Source organism: Dermacentor silvarum, chromosome 1 (genome assembly GCF_013339745.2).
Source record: "Dermacentor silvarum isolate Dsil-2018 chromosome 1, BIME_Dsil_1.4, whole genome shotgun sequence".
In the NCBI taxonomy this organism is placed as follows: domain Eukaryota; kingdom Metazoa; phylum Arthropoda; class Arachnida; order Ixodida; family Ixodidae; genus Dermacentor; species Dermacentor silvarum.
The window spans coordinates 97,623,318-97,639,488 of NC_051154.1; the positions used below are offsets into that span (position 1 = coordinate 97,623,318).

The 16,171-nt window shown below is 43.8% G+C and overlaps 1 protein-coding gene across 3 annotated transcripts in view; it reads left to right on the plus strand.

The window, feature by feature from the left end:
• Positions 1-16,171, plus strand: part of LOC119433248 (genetic suppressor element 1) — a 174,613-nt gene that overhangs the window by 125,317 nt on the left and 33,125 nt on the right. For all 3 annotated transcript variants that reach the window (XM_049671327.1, XM_037700395.2, XM_049671336.1), the window contains 4 exons: positions 2,039-2,253; positions 3,451-3,751; positions 8,099-8,175; positions 9,628-9,679. In XM_049671327.1, the coding sequence (XP_049527284.1) occupies positions 2,039-2,253; positions 3,451-3,751; positions 8,099-8,175; positions 9,628-9,679 (645 nt within the window). The remainder of the gene's footprint in view (positions 1-2,038; positions 2,254-3,450; positions 3,752-8,098; positions 8,176-9,627; positions 9,680-16,171) is intronic.

The window sequence follows — 16,171 nt, forward strand, 5'->3', positions numbered from 1 at the left end:
TTGGCATTGACAAGAACATAAAGCTCACAGAAGCAGCCAGAACTGAAGATAGTACATCAAGTATCGTGAAAGAATAAAGAGAAACTTTGACAAGAGGCAAAATACAACGTTGCCAACAATCGACGTCGGTGACTTCGTGCTGGTAAAAAGAGGGCCAAGGCTGAACGCGTACTATAACGGGCCATTTCGTGTGATGAAGACGGCAAGTCAACAAGGACACTTAAAGACCATATGGTACATTGGCCCCAATGACACCATGGAATCCGCTGCTATTGGGAATATATTCAAGTATCATCCCAGGAGGGATGCAAACAATGCTGGGGGGAATGAAGCAATCCTATGGCGGCCTGCAAATAGAAGAAGTTGAAACAAGACAAGGGGCAGGGAATGGGAAGAGGGGATGGGAAGAGAAAAAAGAAGTGTGATATAGGAACAAAATGGAGTCTGTGTTGCGCAGCTACTAAGGGCAGTTTTATTACAACCATTACATATTGAGCCGGGTTGAGCGCCCCTAGCAGAAAAAATACAAATTAAAGTATGCGACCAGAGTACAGTAGCTCCACTTGCGCGCTTCGTGCTGGAACGCGCCGCGGTTGATTTTTCGCCCTCGGTGGCCATCGCTGATTCGGGGCCTGGTGGAGCTCGCTCCATTAGACGCTGGTTGTTCGCCACCGTGACGTCGATGTGGTGTTTAAGGGACACTAAAGGCAAGTAAAAAGTTAAGCTGAAGTGATAGAGTAATGCTTTAGAGCGTCGAAGGCGTCAGTGTAATCGCAAACAGAGCTTTAGTAACCGAGAAATAGAGGTAAATGCAGGACACGATAAGAGCCTCTCGGGGACATTCAGCAGGTACTTACCCGATGACGAAGGCACTCCATTAAAAAAATTGGGTCTCTTGTACTCAACCACTTGTTTTGTTGAATCGTTTCATTTGATTATAACAGAAAAAAATGCTACTTGTCTACTTCTATTAGATTCTTAGAAAAATAACTTTTTGGCTTTGATAACGACATGGTAAAGGTTTCGATTTCGCTCAACTCTGCGCCGCGCGCTTTCGAGTTTCAGTAGTTCCGTTATCGCATAGTGCTGCGCAGGTGTTACTCGCTCGCTAAACTCGCACTTGAAGCAACACAGAATGCCTCTTCCGTGTAACGTCTCAGGATGCCCGAACGGTCCGCGCGACAGTACGTCCAGACGGTAACCAGCTTCATCGCCCGACGTCACATTGCTGGAGTCCTCGCTGCTTTCGTGCTCGGAGGGCACTGTTGTACGCCGGCAGCGCGAGCTCTCAGCGGCATATCACGCTGATCGGAGCTTAAATCACTGAAACCGAGCTCAGCATCGCGAGCCAATGTGTCGTTGCCAGTGTCGTCAACAAGGTCCATTGCGACGAGCGTCGACGATCTTCATGTTTATAATTCCGCAAACGCTTTTCCTTCCGCTTGAGGCACTAGAGGTACGCAGACACTTCAGACGCAAGACGAAGCAGCCGTTTCGAGGTTTCTGTGATCGTATTTTAACATTCCACGTTGAGCTTTCGTTTTCTGTAAACTCGCCTGAAACTTAAGTCCAATTTCTGAAATCGTTCTGCGATTCCGGCGCCCGTAGGCCTAACGAGACGCGTCCGAACAACAGGGTGGTTGCTAATGGATTGTCTTGCTTTTGGCACGAGGCACCAGACGAAACGATGTCTACCAAGGGGAAAGTGTGAGTGAAGTGGGCGGGCGCTTGTAGGTTTAACCTTCAGGGCACACGTCATGTAAGTTCAAACCGCCATTACTCACGAGTCACGGCAAATGCAAGGAGCGTGGACGCGAGCTTTCGCGCGCAGCTGCACTGTAACCGAGGTAGCCCCAGGCAGCCGCACTTTAACCGGTATTTCGTCTCCCGGAACTGTACTATAAGCAATACGCATATACATAGAGTGCTGGGGGAAAATTAACGGGAGTCTGAAAAGACCGTATTATATTCAGTCCTGCACTATAAATGGTTACATTTTAAGTGGTCTATACTGTAGATGCCTTTTTGCTTTTTGTAGGCTCATCTCATTCTGGAGGAGGCCATGAACCGTTGCGAAGCCCCCCATCTCTTCTGACTCCTTTGAACCTGGCCACAAGCCACTCAGGGCCCCCTCCTCAACCCCAAGGACCCCATGTCTCTCAACAGTCCTTTTCAGAGCATCTCAGCCATCCGGCTAGCACAGAGCCCTGGCGGCCACTGGCCAATGATGTGCCACCTCTCCACCACTTACAGGTATTTATAGATTATTGCACTCATTTTCCACTTTTACATTGCGACAATTATAATATTTGCATGAATATAATGTCAGATGATTTTATGAAATTACCACATCAAGAAAGTACCTTGCATTATATTCAGAACCATGCTCATTGTATAACGGGATATTTTATTTCCATTTCATCCTTCACTATGCAAAAAGTTCAATCACTGGATACTTAAGCTATGCAGGAAAGCCAGACTTTGATATTTTGAGAGAATACTGGTGCGCATGAACGGGAGGATGCTTGTTGGATTGGGGGTGAAAGGTGAATATTGGGAATAGGATGTGGCAGTGTAGAAGTGTTTGAAGGCCCAGACCACAAATGCATTGTATATTCTTGAGGCATGATATATGCAAATGCAGCTGCGCACGCACATCTGAATTCTCGGGGCAGCATATCAGTGGAACGTGTTAGCATAGTGCAATGGGTGATACATACTGCAGTGCCTCCCATGCGGTACCAACCCCGAAAGCATACACTGCCATAATTGATCACACATTCCACTGTTATAACACATTCTATCCATGGCTGTAGTTTCTATATAAGTCAGTATTGTTCTTTCACTTTCTGGGTTGTCAGAAGTACCCCCTCATTTCTTCGTGGTTGTGTTGTATTCATGCAAATACAGTAATTCTTTTTTTTGTGTTTGTGTAAAAGAACCTTAGTCTGATATATTTGCCATTTATTAATTTTATATGTCGTAAATGTCATGCAACAGTGATTGGCTTAATTAGTTAAATGGAATTGCAGTAGTTAGGCTCTTGTGAAATATTACTAGTCAGAGAGGAAGAGATTTGTTACCGACTGAGGCCTTCAATGGCTGAACTCATGAACACTGTTATGTTATTGCGACTGCAGTAGTTTGGCATCTGATTGAGACCTCCTATGGACTTCTTGCACACTATCGAAAAATTTTACCTCTGTTTAAATTCTGTTTTTGCAATCACATTTTATAGCTATATAGAAAACATTAATACTTGTGCTCTGGTACTTTTAGGTGCTTATTGCATGGATGGCCAAACAAGTCATTACCTTTACATAAAGCTACATTCGTCAGTCAAATGACTGCATTCAATTCATGCTTGTCCAAGGATACTTGAGTTGTTTTGGTCTGATGCTGTGCACTGTGTTCTCCATTGATGATATGGTTTGGTTGGGTGACACACAGGTAACAAAAGAGAACTTTCAGTCACTGCCAGCGTCTTTCACATCTGCTATGACCCCGGCCACTGTACGGCAGCCAGCAGCAGCCTCTCTGAGGCCAAGTCTTCCGCTAGCGCAGTCTCCGCCACCGTCTTCCACATCGAGTCCTGTTCCTGTTCGGCAATCACCTGTTCGGCTTGATGCCTCAACATCAGAGCACCGGCATATAGAGCAGCAACCACTGGTGCTGAGCCGACTGGATATGGCTGAGCAGCGCAGGAAGGAAGCACGGGCAAGAGGTTCAGCTGAAAGCGACTCCGAGGAAGGTCAGTGGGGGCTTTCAAGACATGACGTTTCCGTCATACTCATTAGTAGTAGTGTTGTTAAAGGCACTGTGTGTGTCGACCAGTTGAGGTCTTTATCGGGGCTGTATGAACATCCCGGATGTCTGCTGGCTTATACAATGAGCCCGAAGTTGTGGCAGCTGTTCTGCGGAGCTGCATCACCACGGTGGCGGCGACTCCATCCATCAGCAGAGAAAAACAGGCGCTCTCTAGCTGTGGAGAGTAACTCTACTCGACTCCGCCTCGCGCCCTGATGTGCATCAAAAGTGACTGACCAAGAATACGCCTCTTGGCATATCGATGTTGTGTCGTTAGTGTTATAGTTGAACCCATTTATAACAAATTCGATAGTTCCGCGAAAAGTGGTCGTTACATCAGTAGTTTGTTATATATGGACTCGCCCTTGAAAACGCTAAATAAAATGGCTCTAAAGCTGACATTGGCACTTATGATTCAGCAGCACTTTCGTCTGAAAACCAGATTTTCAGTGTCATTTTTGTTCCCGGTGCATCCCCTCACCTAGCCGCAAATTTTCATTACAAAGGACTATCTAAAGAATGAAATGCGGCATCATATAGCTTTTTCAAAACGGCACCAGGCTCTGATCTCCTGTCATTTCGAAACTGTGAGCGCAGCCACCATGTTTTATTCGAGAGCTTGTGATATATTTTACTTCCAACGGGACATGACTATATTCTGCACACACGAGCGAAGCGTTCTACTTGGCAGGAAGCGGTAACTTTGGAAACTACTGCGGCATGCTGCCGTTCTATGAAGGTCTCAGATATTGTGGTTTCTACGTTACGACTGCATATCAGCTGCACAAGAGCCATAAACTTATGTTATCTATGTTGCTTCGGGTAGAAAAAAATGCAATGTTTGAAAGGTAGAACGTCATCGCAAACTTTTATCAGCAATTGGCGATGTGTAGAAGCGTCAAAGAACCGTAATCTCCTGATAATGGCGTAGTAACCGCTGACCCTTTGCAACATTACATGAGGGCGGCGCGTTGTGCAGCCGTTGTTCCCATTGTGGAAGGACATTGATGGTTGTTCCACATCATTTGAATAGGTTTAATGCATGTGGTGCCTCACGGATGATTGTGCAAAAATGAGAGTGCCGTCATCGTGGCATCGAATATTGCACCGACGCACGTGCCAGTGCATGCCCCGCGCCGTGTTGTTTTACGCTGTATGCCTCCGCCTTGAAAGCGAGTGACCTTCTTCCATTCCTTCTATGCGACTTCCAAAATCCGCACACGGCGGTCGCTCGCTGATCTCAAAGGCCATATTATCGTTGCAGTTTGACTGGAGTGGGGTGAGTGGGGTGCATGCCGTCGTGCGGCCAGTTTGGTTGTGCTTCCGTGCTTTGGCACTTCGTGTGTGCCCTCTTTTTACTGTGACCGGGTTCGAAGCATTCATTGTGATATGGGGTTTATTGGCGTTTAATCCCAGTCACGTAAGGTCCAGCGCAAAGAGCACCCGAGCAGTTCCAGCCAAACGCCAGCGCGTGGAAACCAGCGACACTGATCGTTTTGTCTTTGTCTTCCTGACTTCAGGAGCCATGCGACCACAGCGACGCTTGTGATATCTTTGTCATTACAGTTGTAACAGTATGGTGATTTAAAAAAAAAAAAAAACGTTCCTTATGTCTGGAAGCAGTTTCCATAGGGAGGGTAAAAAAAATTGTAAATGCACTGAAATGTGGTCGTTATATCTGGGATCATTGTAAGTGGGTTCGACTGTGCCACATTTTCTCATATTTAGGCACATTGTGAGTCTGAGGACCAGAGTTGTATATGGGACCTATATTCGAAGAAAATACAGTTGAACGCCTATATAACAAATTATAAAATATAACAAAGTAAATTTAAAATTTGGTTGTGCATGCTTTAATTCAGTGCATATTCTGCTGCTGCCACGCAAATTTGTGATCTGATACATTGTCTGGATTAGCGAAGTGAATATTTCTTTGCAAGCAGCTCAATGTATTTGGTAGCATGCTAGCAATAATGTTGAATACAGTTGCTGATTGATTTTTCAGCAGCCTTGTTTTTCATACCTGTGCTATTATTTGGACTTTCCTTTGACACTGCCACCTACCTCTAGAACCAATGCGTAATGGCAACTGAAATTTCAGACACTGCATGGTGGGCTGCTAGATTTTTCAGACATGTTTCGCGTGTCAGATGCTGCAAGCAGCGCTGGTTAGGCATAGTGGCCTAGGCAGCATGGCTGCGATAAAATTTGCTGACTACTGGCGAAGCAGCTGATGACAAACTGTGACGGAAAGCTCCCTGTCAATCTGTGCATACCAGAAGACAGGCCCAGGCCCGTAGCCAGGAAATTTTTGTCAGAGGGGGGGGCACTTGCTATTTGAGGAAAGCACCTAGTTTTCAGTAATTATTTTCAGTAAAAATCGCAGTATGTAAATTATGCAACTTTTTAAATACTGTTTTATTATTAGTTGACAGCATGACAGTGCGAAGCGGTCTTTGCGTAGAGTTGTGACTGAAGAAAGAGGGGGGGCTCTGGCCCCTACGCACTGCCCCCCCTGGCTACGGGCTTGCCAGAAGACCTCATCAGCAGTCGAGAGTGAGATAAGCACTGGCTTGACTGACAGCCGTAGTAGCGAAGTTCTGGTCCGTGCATGGTTTCCTCCATGTCTGAAAGAGTTGATCAGCAACTGTTCGGAATTAAAATTGTAATAAAACATTGATTCGGAGCATGCGGCTTAGTTGGACCGCAGCTGGCAAGCCAACGTGCCAATCTCACGTGATTTCACTAATACTAATATGCAACAATGTGGAGCTCATAGGTGTAATTTATTGTTGTTTCCATGCCATGTATTCACACAGCAAGCCATGAAAAATCCATAGGAAACTGTTTGCTCGCACATTGAAGGCATCATGCTTGCGCTTTTTTTGTATAGGCCATGTCACAATTTTTTTGATAATATGAATGCTTATCAATGGCTGATAAAATAATGAAGATATTTTCATGTTGGATACAACTTTGTTATAATGAAGTTCATATGTATATTTCTGTCTGAGCAAATCATGGTTTCTTCTTTTTCTTTTCCTTTTACGAGAAATGGGAAACTAAACAGAACATGACTGTGGCAACCTACTACTGGAGAACACTTATTTTAAACCCTTTATCGCTACATGAATGCAAGAAACTACTGTTCTGGAACATATTTCCTAAATGTATTGGCCTGCGGCCCCTTAAATACCTAAAAACCCGCCGTGGTTGCTCAGTGGCTATGGTGTTGGGCTGCAGAGCACGAGGTTGCGGGATCGAATCCCGGCCACGGCGGCCGCATTTTGATGGGGGCGAAATGCGAAAACACCCGTGTACTTAGATTTAGGTGCACGTTAAAGAACCCCAAGTGGTCCAAATTTCCGGAGTCCCCTACTACGGCGTGCCTCATAATCGGATCGTGGTTTTGGCACGTAAAACCCTATAATTCAATTCAAATACCTAAAAAGGAACCTGCTGCACTATTAAAATAGAAAGGATGAGCACATCTGGTTGCTGGCATTTGAAATTGATAGCATAGTATTTGCGCAACTCGTGCTCGTTTCTGGCACTGTAAGGTTACTGATTGTACCAGGGTTTTGTAATGGCCTTGAAACCATTGAAAGACAATTAAAAAAACCATTGAATGTAAAATTACTTTTCAGTGCCTTGAAAGCTCACATTTCATAGATTGCTTAAAAATTCTTGAAGTTTACTTTTGGCTAAGCTTACTGGATTATATTTCTGTATTTATCTACGAGGTTTTACAAGCAGAGAGTGAAGCCAGTCTAATGTGATTAGCATCTTTGAGGTAGGAAACCATCTAGGTTGTGGTAGCTGGTGGTGGTTTATGTTAAGCTACTGTACTTGTGGGAAAAAGGATTAGCGAGAACTTTTCTGTTCCGTGTGCAATAAAAAATTGTTTGCTCATTTGGGTTTCAAACAGTGCTGTGAAAACAGTGTTTGCAAGCTACCATGCATTGGTGGTGATCTAAGCCTCGAAAATATTTCGTCACAGCCTTGAAAGTTTTGAAAACCATTGAATTTTTTCCACAAGAACTCCTACGAACTTTGTTATATTGAGGGTTCTCTAGCACTATTTACAAATGTGCTATGTACTTGATGTGACCAGTAGAAAACAGGTGGTTTCCTCAGGTTGAATTTTCAGATTTGATGTAGAAGGTTCTTATGGTAGTTAATTATGACTTCTCTAACTTTCCATGCTTTATGTTAATGAGTGCAGCATCTCTTGGTGGTTTTGTCTGAAAGGCTATGATGAAAAGTTCATGCTTTTTCTTTTTTTTTTCAGATGATGACTGGGAGATCACTCTGCAGAAGCCCATCATTTGGTCAGGTCCCCCGTTGTGTCTTGATCTCAACCCTAAAGTGAGAGACACTTCCATGTTTTTGTATTTGTTCTTAACACACCACACATGATTTCAAACATCTTAGAAATTGAGAACAGCCATCCCTTTTATTATTTGGAGGAATATTAAATAGTAAATAGCAGCTTTCTATGTGTGCGAAGTCCTGTGAGCAAGAAGCAGTTCTGAAGTTTTTTGTTTTTTTTTTATCAGGGCTTTCGTAAAAGTGTGTGCAGTGCCTAGTGGATATTTAAAAAATAAAATAAAAATTATAGTCTTCTGTGTCAGGTATATTGTGGCTGTGTTTGGGTTCGAGGACGGGGCCAAGGAGGCATGGCAAATGATTCTTAGCAGTTACTTCGGACTGCTGTGAAGTAGTAAAGCAAAACGCAGCAATATACACAAAGTGTAGTAAAGTTGCTGATGCACAGAACACTGCACTTACCCCCTTACTCAGAAATGCATCTCCACTTAAATGACGCCCATGCTTGACTTGATCTGGATGATGCCTGGAGTGAACATGCCCAAGACACTCATTGCGCTCCTCTCAAAGCGTTCACGTCAGGCGTTATTTTCTCCAAGAATGGGCTTGAAGTTAAGTTGCATTTCTCGATAAGGGGATAACTCTCTGACATAACTTTTCTCAAGATTTTTTTGTGCTATTGCTGCCATAGCCCTTCATAGAGAACAGCTTGCATTAAAACATTCTCACTTATTGGCCACAAGTTCTAGGTTACTATGAAATGCAGAAAGGTATTTACATCAAAAAAAAAGAAACTTGATCTACACAGTTCACTTTTTTTTTTTTTTTGTCAAAATAAAGCATCACCACACAGATTTTTTTTTTTTTTTTAAGGCCTGGGGCTGCTATTAAACGAAATAAGATTTGATATGTTACACTGAATACAAATTTTAGTGTACGCATAGGCATTGTGTTTTTCATTGCAAAAGTCATGGAAAACCTGGAAAAGCCAGGGTATTAGTTAAAGGAGATTTCCTAGACACCCTGATTATTGAACCTGAGTGCTTTTTCTGTATCTGCTTTTGTATGCAAGTCGAAATGGTTGTTTGTGTCATGGGTTGTTCTCATCAAAGGAAAACGATAAAAGCACTGCATCTTAATGGTTATGTTGCTGCCAGTGCTTTACACCAGAAACTAAGCTGATTATAATTGATCATTGCAATAATACCTCTGTGTCCTGTCTACACCACAAGATGGCACCACCAACGTGGCTGTTCACATCTACGTCTCCTTGACCAGATATTTCATAAATGGTAATGTAATATTACAGACAGGCTGAAATGATGTTTCTTTGCATTGGCATACATTCTATTGTGTATCAAGTCTGTACTACATGGATCTTGGTGTAGTTTGAACTGTTTGTGCACAATCCAGTCCTTGCATTTCTTTTTTAATGACTTACCGCTGTTTAGCAATGCGACTGAAGTTCTTTTGCTTTTCCTTTATTTCCAGAAATTACAATTTCTTAAGAATTTTGAGCTCACAAGTCACCAGAAGAAAAGAGGTAAGATCAAATTAAATGAAGACAGATTGTTGTAAGCTGCAATTCATGCTGCTCAACTTGTTTTACCTAAGGTTCGAAACCAGTGCTGCCGCCGCCATGAAATTCTAACTTGCCCGAACCTCGCCGCTACTGCCGCCGCCGCCGCTCGAAACAGGTTTCTGCGCCGCTGCAGCAGGAATCGCGAGCGTTTTCGATTGCATGTGAAACAGGCTTAACAGTGTTTCTGATGGGTCATTGTAAAGTGAATTGATTGATATCCTTAATGTAGACTTTCGTTTTATTGTGAATTGCTGAGGCGGAGTCCCTTGATTAGGCGAATTGCAAGGGTCTGTGCAAAGATAGGTATTGCATATCCCGGGAGTTTTACGACTTGGGTAAATGTGATTGCAATAGTGGTGCTGAGAGCTCGAGTTGCATTCAAGCTTAGCTATACTATAGGATTCTGATGGGATTGCACGGCACATCAATAATTTGGGACAAAATTATGTAACTGTAGCTGCTAACTGAAGCCTCCACCTATCTCCGATGATTTAGAGTTTTAGTAGACTGCAGCTTTGAAAATTATTGCATCTGTGGCTTGGAAACTATGAAGCTTTGAGGGGCAATTGAGTGCATGTACAAGTGTGCACAAATGTGCTGGCCAGCATTCAGCACATGCTTCACTGTGAGAGGTGTGATGATGGCAGTACCTTGCACACAGAAGCATGAATCAGAAATCTAAATGCTGTGTCCCATTCATTGTTTTCTGCATATAATCTGCTCCGCACACCTTTTGTTGCTAGGCTTGTGTGAATACAGTCTAGTCCCGCTACAACAAAATTCACGGGACACACGAAAAAATTTCTTGTGGCTGAACTTCGTTGATGCGAAATTTGTATGTATATACAGTGTAGACCGCTTATAACGTAAGTCGCCGGAGTCGTGAATATCTGCACTATAAGAGGTACCGCACTATAACCAAAACAACAATTTTCAAGCCCTGCACGTATGCAAAACATGTAGACCAAGCAGCCGCGGGTATCCGAGAATCGAAGCGTGCGACTGGGATGGAAGTTTTGCATCCGTTTCAATTTACGAACGTTGAAAGGTTAATGTCCAAGTACCCATAATCTTCGCATGAAGCATACAAAGTAATAATTTAAAAAAAAATGCCTGTTTTGCCCGAAAGGCGAAGCATCAATTGCAATAGCAAATTAATAGAGAGCTATAAGGAGTAGGGATAGTAGTTTTATCGGCTGCTTAAACTTGACACATTCGCTTACTAAATGAATTAACAAGCGTGGTGTCACCGCGCACAAGGAAACATGAATAGACTCGATGACCGTAAACAACCACTGTCAAAACGCACGCTTGGGGAAACGCGGCTGCCGCAGCGAGCGAAGGTTCGTGCAGTCTATCGCTTCAATGGAAACTGAGCGGCGTAAGCACAGCGCATACAAAGGTCAGAGCCGTGTGGAGATCACTTTTAAGATATGGTGCGCACGACAACACCGATAGCCGGCACAGGCGTGAACGCATTTGTTGGCAGAGTTGAAGCCGCCATCCCCGCCCCCCGTGCTGCCTTCCCGCTTTGCTCTTTCGCGTGGGAGATTGGATCGCCAGTTCCCCTTACGCCCGGTTGCAAGATACGCATTTGGTGCCGCAGCACAGCGTCGCCCCCCCCCCCCCCCTCCCATACCCCCACGGCCTCTTTCGCGCGATGGAAGTCGCGTTTGCTCTCCGCTGTGCGTTCGCTCTCTGTGAAGGCACGCGTTCCCCACGGCGCGCGGTGACGATTTTATCGCCCTTGGACTCATGCTCCATGTCTCATGTTCCTCCTCCGCATTGCCCTCGTTGATCTCCTCTCCCATCAGTGGGCGCACCTCATTGAGAAGTGTGCTTGTTGCTACCGCCTTTGTCGGCGAGATTTTTCCGCGGAAACCGAATTATAACCAGCATTTCGTCTCACATGGCTGCACTGTAAGTGGTATGCATATACATGGAGTGCTATGAGAAAATTAACGGGAGTCTGAAAAGACCGTACTATATCCGGTCCTGCACTATAAGCGGTTACGTTATAAGTGGTCTATACTGTACCTACGCCAAACGGCAAAGCCGCGAACGAAACCGAAACTATCAACCGGGAAATCTTTGTGATGGCATGGGGACAAAGGTTGCGACGCACCGAAGGCGGTCGATAAAGTGTCAACTTCACGAGAGAATGCATTTCGCGCCGCTGTTACAGCATTTTTCGTACATTGTGGCCGACACCTAACCAGGGGTGCCCGGCCGATCGCTAAACACTCATTTTGCGGCACATGCACCGTCTCTAGTACACTGTACCGTCGCAATGAAGCGTTTGAATTATCACAATTTCACTGCATATTTATGACAAAGTCGGCAAGCTTGCGCTTACCGGAAGTTTTATTTCGAGAAGTCAGTCAGCCTGGATTTCTTACGCTTCACGGTAAGCAAAGGCGTTACGCGAGTCTCACAGTCCGTTAAAAGAGCCATTGCAATGTAATTGTCGTGGTAGCCACCATAGTCGTGAGTTCTGATAACTTTTCTAATGAGCTGAAAAGGATCCATTACTTTCAAAGCAGTCGCCGGAGTCAGTGTGTCTAACGGATTGTCATTTTCCCGAGACGACGAGACGTTTGCGTCTTGATGACAGCAGTGGCTGCGGCGCGGCCGCTCGAGCGCTATCTTGAAAGCAATCTGCGACGTGCACAAAGTGAGCACCAACGCAGGCCTCATCTTCAAAGCAATGTGTGTGTGGGCAAAGTGCAACTAGTGCCAGTAGAGTCGTGTGCGCTGTGCTTTCAACGTTTAGCTCGCGCTGAAGCGAGAGATGGCACGGAGGTCAATTCGCTCGCTGCTATTGCCGCGCCTTCTCCAGCGTGCTGATACCCACGGTCATCGAGTGAGATGTGTTCATGTTTACCTGTGCGCGCGTGACACCGTGCTCGGTAATTTAGTTAGCGAATTTTTACCAGTTTATACGGCCAATAAAACTACTATCCTTAGTTCGTATAGCTGCCTATAATCTGCTATCGCAATCGATGCTTCGCCTTTTGGGCGAACCTGCGAGATTTTTTCCTTTCGCTTTCTGCCTCGGCGATCATATGTGCCTTCTCCTCGAGAGAGCGAAATTTACGCGTATTCGTTGGCGTAGCCATTTCGACCGGACACAGGCCACAGAAAACGGCAGCGATTGCGGTGATCCCCTGCAGTCTCGTGCAGGCGCCTGATGACCACGCATGGCTATGGACTGCAGTGGCTTAAATCGCTACTTTGAATTTGATTTCATTCGCAAAAACCTCGTTCAAGTGGACATACGACCGCCACAACTTTGGAAGGGCCTTCTAATTTGACTACTCAGCAGTTACAATTTCAATTCAGTGCCAGTTTCGTTCTCACAAAGTTCGTTGAAGCGGAAATACCAAATAAAACGCCTTCGTTATGAAGGGACTTTTTTTGTATTACTTTCTATGGGCAGCTGACGGGGAATAGGAAAATCTTCATTGTGGCGGAAATTTTGTTGTAGTAGGATTCGACTGTATAAGTTTTTTTGTTCGAAGTGAAGTCGAAGCAAATAGTAAATAGTGTCGAATAGTTTTAATTGTTGTGGGATTTGCATAAAACCATGACACAAGTTGACAAATCCTAAACAAAATTTTTTTCTTTACTTGCCAAAATGTAAACAGGTTTGTCTATGAAGTCAGTTTATTTTTCAACTGCCTTTATTCAGACATTTACATGCAAAAATGTCAGTTCAACATTCTTTTACAACTCCAACTGCACAGAAAACTTGTTTACATGCTCTTGATCACTTTTGTGTTTTAGTCTACTTAAAATTTGCAATTTACTTAAAATACGCAAAAACATACATATATTTGTTCGTTTCAAATACATTGAAAACTTGAGAAACTGAAATTCAAGCTGGTGCACATATCGAATACCATAATATTCAATTGAATATTCAAAAATGTTGAATATTCGCGCAAGTCTACTTTTGTGCTCATCCATCCAGTGGCGCAATCAATAGGCACACAATGTTCTGTACAATGTTACTGGGCCTACTGCTAGTAATCCCCAAACAGCGAGCATGTCTGGACAGAAATGAAGATCTATATGGCTTGTTCTTTTTTTTCTGTATAATTGCTGCAATTCCCATTTCCAGAATTTTAGTTCAATAGTACAGTAAAATCTTGGTGATATGATCAGGCCTCATATACAAATTTCAGGATGATACAAATTTTTCAGAAGTCCCGGCCTAAGTCCATTAGCTTACAGTGTGCTAAATTTTGAATGTTGGGAACTGCTTATCGCACTGCGGCGGAAGATACGGCCAATCAAGCCGCCACATGCAGATGTGACGTCTCATTCCTGTTGCTATGGTGACCTACCTCCGTCCCAGTACGTCCCTCCCTAAGCTGCTTTAGTCAGTATCATGCAACTGTTTTCAAGCACCTTGCAACTTTATCAGGAGTAGGCAATCACACATGACCCAGTCTTGCCACATTAGCAGGAGCGGCAGCATTCGATTCCATGGGTAGCCATGGAATCGAATGCTTACTCCATGCCTTCCGTCGTCTTCGGTGCTTGATGACAGTTTGAAACTTATCTACCCTTTCAGCCGTCAGATCACAAAATACAAAGTAGCTTTGCCACCACAAAGAAAAGTAAACAGAGTCTCTTATCTTGGGAAAATCACGTCCTTATTACCATCAGGCAGCACCTAAGACCCAGTGCCGAAAGCAACTCGAGATAACTAGGCAGATCTTGAAATGTCAGCCTCGGAACATGCGATATGCGCAGCTCGCTGCTGCCATAATGTGCGGGAATGAACCGCGCCAGTTATTCAAATCGCGTCAGCCAATAAGAGCGCTCCCTGTGCCCCACGTGAGTCACAAATTGCGACGCTAGGTTCCCTGTTTCCTGCTTGCTTTTGTCAATTTTATTTGTGCATTAAGAAATACAGCATTGCGACTATCTGAATCTTCAATCTCTCGTGTTATGGTGATATTAAATGGCGGCACTGCGTCAACGGGAAGGTGCGCTCGTGCAATCAGCTGTGCAATAGCACCTCCTGAAGCCCCGATTTCTTTCCGATTTCAAAGACAACACACTAAAAAAGTGCAATTTTCTCAAATACTGCTGTGTATTTCTTCTAAATATTTTACCATTATATATATATAAAGAAAGGTCTTAGGATTGCGGAGAAAAAAAAATTGAAAATTTTAGCTGGTCGGGCCATTTTACTGCTGCGTCCCGGGACCCCTTAAATTCTTGATTTCTTTGTTTTTCAGTGATACGAATTTCGGGTGATAGAAATCTTTGCACCGTCCAGAGAGATTAATGTAATCGAGGTCCTACTGTTTACAAGAAAGAAAAAAAAAAAGCACATTAAACATTAGCACCCTCAAGAGCCGATGTTGTTTACCTAGTTGGTGCAGCACCAGTGCATCTATAGAACTTGGAACAGCTCGTGTTATGGGAGCACAAATTGATGCGTCTCCACTTAAGGACATCTTGTGCATGTCTTGGCTTCATAATCTCGCAAAGTAATGCCAGACTTGGCTGTCTCTAGTTGAGGTAATGTATGAAGTGAATTTTTGGATTTAGTACCATGGCAATCCATTAATGTGAAACACCGAATGAGTTTAAATTGATAAAGTATTCTTAAAGAACTGTACCTTCGTTGATTTCGCAGTAATAGGTTAATTATTAGAAGAGAAAATTATGGTCAGTTTCATTTTTGAATTTCGGTGCCCGATGACAATTTGAAACTTATCTACCCTTTCAGCCGTCAGATCACGAAATACGAAGTAGCTTTGCCACTGCAGAGAAAAGTAAACAGATTCTCTTATCTTGGGACCCAGGGGTCGGTACGTCAGTGTGACGTCACAAATTACCAAGTATTTTTTCACATTTCGGCTGTTGCGGTTTTGTAAACATTCTTGAAATTTCCCAAGTCCAGTCTTTGGCTCTTTTAGAATACAGTGTAGTCCATTTTTACCGATAAAAATTAGCTAGGCCAACAGAGTCAAAATTTATGCCGTCACAGCAAGATGGTACGGGAATTTCAATGCGGCATCGCCACCTGTCTTGTTTTTGTGCCTTTTCTAGCGTACCAAGCGTCTTCTTGCACTAAGAGTGGCTTTTTTGGTATTGTGGCGTGGTAATTTATTACTGCAGCTCAAATTATTTTTCTCTTTAGTATCCCTTTAAATGCATTTCCGCTATAGACGTCAATGGAAGAGCCAAACTTCCCAAACATGGGCAGCTTTGCTCTTGCTTATTCATCACAATATGTCCATTTTAGTATTCATACAAGGGACAAATAATTAAAGTTCCGCTGTACTTTAGTTCTTTCTTTGTGCTAAAATTTTAATTATACAGTCGAATCTCGTTAATTCGAACACGCTTAATTCGAACTGCCGGTTTATTCGAACCGACGCTCTGGTCCCGTCAAAGTTATGTGTATTTCAATGGGCGAAAACGCTAGGT